The sequence below is a fragment of the Puntigrus tetrazona genome, unplaced genomic scaffold (genome assembly GCF_018831695.1).
Source record: "Puntigrus tetrazona isolate hp1 unplaced genomic scaffold, ASM1883169v1 S000000419, whole genome shotgun sequence".
NCBI lineage: Eukaryota > Metazoa > Chordata > Actinopteri > Cypriniformes > Cyprinidae > Puntigrus > Puntigrus tetrazona.
Genome location: NW_025048068.1, coordinates 2,301 through 5,869, shown reverse-complemented (window position 1 = coordinate 5,869; position 3,569 = coordinate 2,301). Strand labels below are relative to the sequence as shown.

The following is a 3,569-nucleotide window of genomic DNA, read 5'->3' as shown; positions in this document are numbered from 1 at the left end:
TTATAAAATAAATATACATTTTTTTAACATCACTAATTATCTTCATGATAACCTTTAACATTTCTGGACAACACATATACCGTGTCTTTTCAGGCTTATTCATTTCAAGTTCTGTAATTCCCATAATGCACATGAGGTTAATTATAGCGCATGACTCACACTCACATCTTCACTCCAGTCTTCAGCTGCCCACTCGTCCAAAGTGTTCTGCCATGCCACTGAAGAGAATGTGTCAAAAAGAGATGAGAGTGGGCCTAAGGGTAGGCAACTACGTTCTCTGCAACAGAAGTCTCTTACCTGTCCCATCTGCAGTGTCATTGGCCCCCGTCTCCCAGACATCGGTGTGTGAATTTGATGTCCTGCTATCTGTGGTGTAGTCTGCAGGGTTAAAGGTTCTGCAGGAGCATACACAGAGTGTAAGACAGGATTTCAGGTGGCTGCGGTATGATAATGAGAATTACTTTACGTTAAAATACAATTTGACTGATACTCACCCCATCCCTTGTGCTGTAAACCTGCTGGTAATCGGAGCCCGACCTCTGCCTCTACCTCCAGACACTAAACAAAAAACAAATTCATAAACACCAGGGATAAGTTAGGGTGGTCAAACAGCCTTAATGTCCAACAGCAAAAAGGGAGACGCAACTTCCCACAGAAGGTTTTAATGTGCTGCTGACAGTCTATAGCTGCTATAACTGTCAGGCTGTTAGAGGGGTAAAACCCACTGTAAAAACTCATCCCCTTTAAAGCACCACTGCTACAGACATCAAAGCACAGTTTTCAAAACTCCAAATCACCTTGAAATCAAACTTGAAAACCTACATCTGATTGGAGTCCGTTAAATATGAATCTAATCACACAGGGCTTCCCTAATACAGAAAGCCCAGCTTAATTTTGTAAATGTAGTTTTGTACATCCCTAATAAGCATTGCTAACGCAAAAGGCTGTGTGCAGGCTTACCTCTTCCTCTTCCCCTGCGGCCACGGTCAGCACCTCTCTCAACAGGAGCAGGGTCCACACCATTCTCCTCAGTCCTCGCTAATAAAAATCAAATCGCATAAATCTCTCAAAATTTAAAACAAACTAATAATCAATAAAACTGACTAAAATATTGACTAAATATTGCTACTGAACAAGCAAAACAGCTATTTAAACAAGGAAATTTCATCATCACACTCACCTGGCCGGTTGCGACTGGTCCCTCTGCCACGACGACTCGCTCCTCCACGACCCTTGCTGCTTTCCCTCTCTTTCTTCTCCCGGTTCTCCTTGTTTTCCTTACCATCTGTGGAGGTGGCATCCTTTCCAAGACTTTTCTTTTTCCCCACGGTTTCCCAAGAAGTCTGCAAGATGACCAAGAGATGAATTAGTGTTTGTTAGAAATCTAAAAGAAGATAAAAATACAGCAGATGTCAGGTGTTAATGCACATGTCATTTTACATGACAGATTTTTTTTAAGGTTGTTTATCATATTGTTGTTGAAGCATTACTGCTGATGAAGGACATTTAGGAGCTTGTATTATGGCACAGAAGTGGAGGCAGAGGTCTGTTATGACACAGGATTACCTTCTGATCAACACTACAGGAGCGACCCACTTTCTATTTTAGAGTTTCATTCCCAGAAATCATTCAAACAAATCCTAGTCTATAAGCAGGGACCTCTTAAATTTCACCACAACAATAGTCACAGATGTTTTATCTGTGAAGTAGATTAGCATCAAACACGCACGAATCTGGACATTAAGCACTGTGGTATGTTCATCATTTTGCTAAAAAAAGAAACAAAAACACACGCAGAAAAATAAAAAGCCCAGCTAGAAAAATCATTGTTCTGCCTTTAAATGGCCTGCCACAAAACAGCTGAGAGTAGTGACATTTTCAGTAAAAGTTCCCCTTTTTCAAGAACTCATAAGTTTTAGTGCCTACTAAGTAGTCTAGACCCCATATGCATCTGATAGATGGGATTTTTACCGCATCAGAAGTTCCCTCAAGCAGGAAGTTGATGGCTCTGTTGACATCCTCGTTGCAGTCGTGAAGAGCAACCATGCAATCGTCTTGGTTCTTTCCTGTAACCTCCATGAGCTGTGAGCAAATATGGACATCATTAGGGTTAAGAGGAGATAAAACATCACTTAACTCTGAATGAAAGGAGCTTCTCATACCTGTTTCACTTTATCCTCAAAATCTGCATCATTCTTGTCATAGATCATCTGGGCCAGACGAATCTGTTCGGCTGTAGCCTGTAATTAGAAGCACAAGTTATGAACTTCAGAATGAGTGACCAAGAATCAATATTCAAAAATAAAACAATTGATTGAGTAGCCAGAAGACATGGTCCACTGCAAGTGTGTTCGGCGACAAGCCTAATGCATAGTATATACTATATACAGTGTTCCACTTTGTTAAACATAAAAGTATGCATTGTGCAACAATAAATGTCTTTAAATGATACTTTGTCAAACGACCTCATTGCACTGCATGTTTTATTCAGCAAGTGCAATCCAATTATCTCTGGAAAAAAAAAATGTAGACAACTCATATAGAAAGAAAATGTAGACCATTTCTGTAAAACGAGTTAAATATCTTGTGAATGTTTTTTTACTTTTGGTAGTGTAATCAAACTGTAATTTGCAAATATTACTGATTTCAAGAAAAAGGGCAAAAATAAACAAAAAAAAAAACTATGGAAGTTTGAACTATGGACCTGAAACTCTTTGGTTCCCAACATTCTTGAAAATACATTCTTTTGCACAGACGAGAGAAATGCTTAAAGGATTGAAGTGGCATGAAGGGGAGTAAATAATGACCATTTATTTTTTCGCGTGAACTACCCCTTGAAGATGCCACTTTAAAATCAATTCAACATCTAGCAATCGGCTCTAGATGTTTTTAATGCAAAAGTAAATGCCCACTAAAGAAACTGAAAGGTCAAGTCAAGCGTATTGCATTCTGGTACACAGTACACAGTAGATTGCAATTATACTGCATACTGCAGAAAAAACATGGTTTTAAGTTATTCCTAAAATGGCGTATGTTTCTGTATGTCGTCGTTTACTCACCTGAAGCTGTTTCTGTGGTTGTGTGGTCTGTGTGGTAGTGGGCAGCGTTTTGTCCCGAGTGCCCCGGGCTCGTTCGACGCCCACCGAGGTCATCATATACAGTATATACAAAACAATGTATGTACAAAACAGAAAAATCTGGAAGAAAAACAAGGCCAAAAACAGGAAGAGGTTATTATTCAGAAACGGCTTCCATGTCCTAGTTTCTAGTCCAAATATTTGCAGACAGCAGACGAGTTTTGTTCAGGCGAGCTAGCTGACGTTTTCTGCAGATCTTCCCTTCAGTGTCCCGCGCAGCGTCAGGCAAACACACAGGGGCCGTATCGGATTTCCTTTCTCCTAAACCCAGTTGGGCAAGATTGAGCAATACTCTGACTGCCAGAAACCCTTGTATAAAAAAAACAATCAAGCTTATCCGAGCACTGCTGAAATGAAGACCACGCTACGAGACCACACTGGTGTCTGCTAACACTTCACAACTAGCCTGTAGTGTCCTTCTAATATGCTGAA

General features: G+C 40.2%; 1 protein-coding gene across 1 annotated transcript; it reads right to left on the bottom strand.

Moving 5' to 3' along the window:
- Window positions 1–66: 66 nt before the first annotated feature.
- LOC122333935 (ubiquitin-associated protein 2-like) lies at window positions 67–3,268 on the bottom strand. Its single transcript, XM_043231804.1, has 8 exons — window positions 3,060–3,268; window positions 2,163–2,240; window positions 1,972–2,082; window positions 1,181–1,343; window positions 961–1,038; window positions 495–558; window positions 298–395; window positions 67–218 (listed from the first exon to the last, which is right to left on the bottom strand). The coding sequence occupies exons 1-8, from the start codon at window positions 3,153–3,155 to the stop codon at window positions 142–144; spliced, it is 765 nt and encodes a 254-aa protein (XP_043087739.1). The 5' UTR covers window positions 3,156–3,268; the 3' UTR covers window positions 67–141.
- Between the last annotated feature and the right edge of the window lie 301 nt (window positions 3,269–3,569).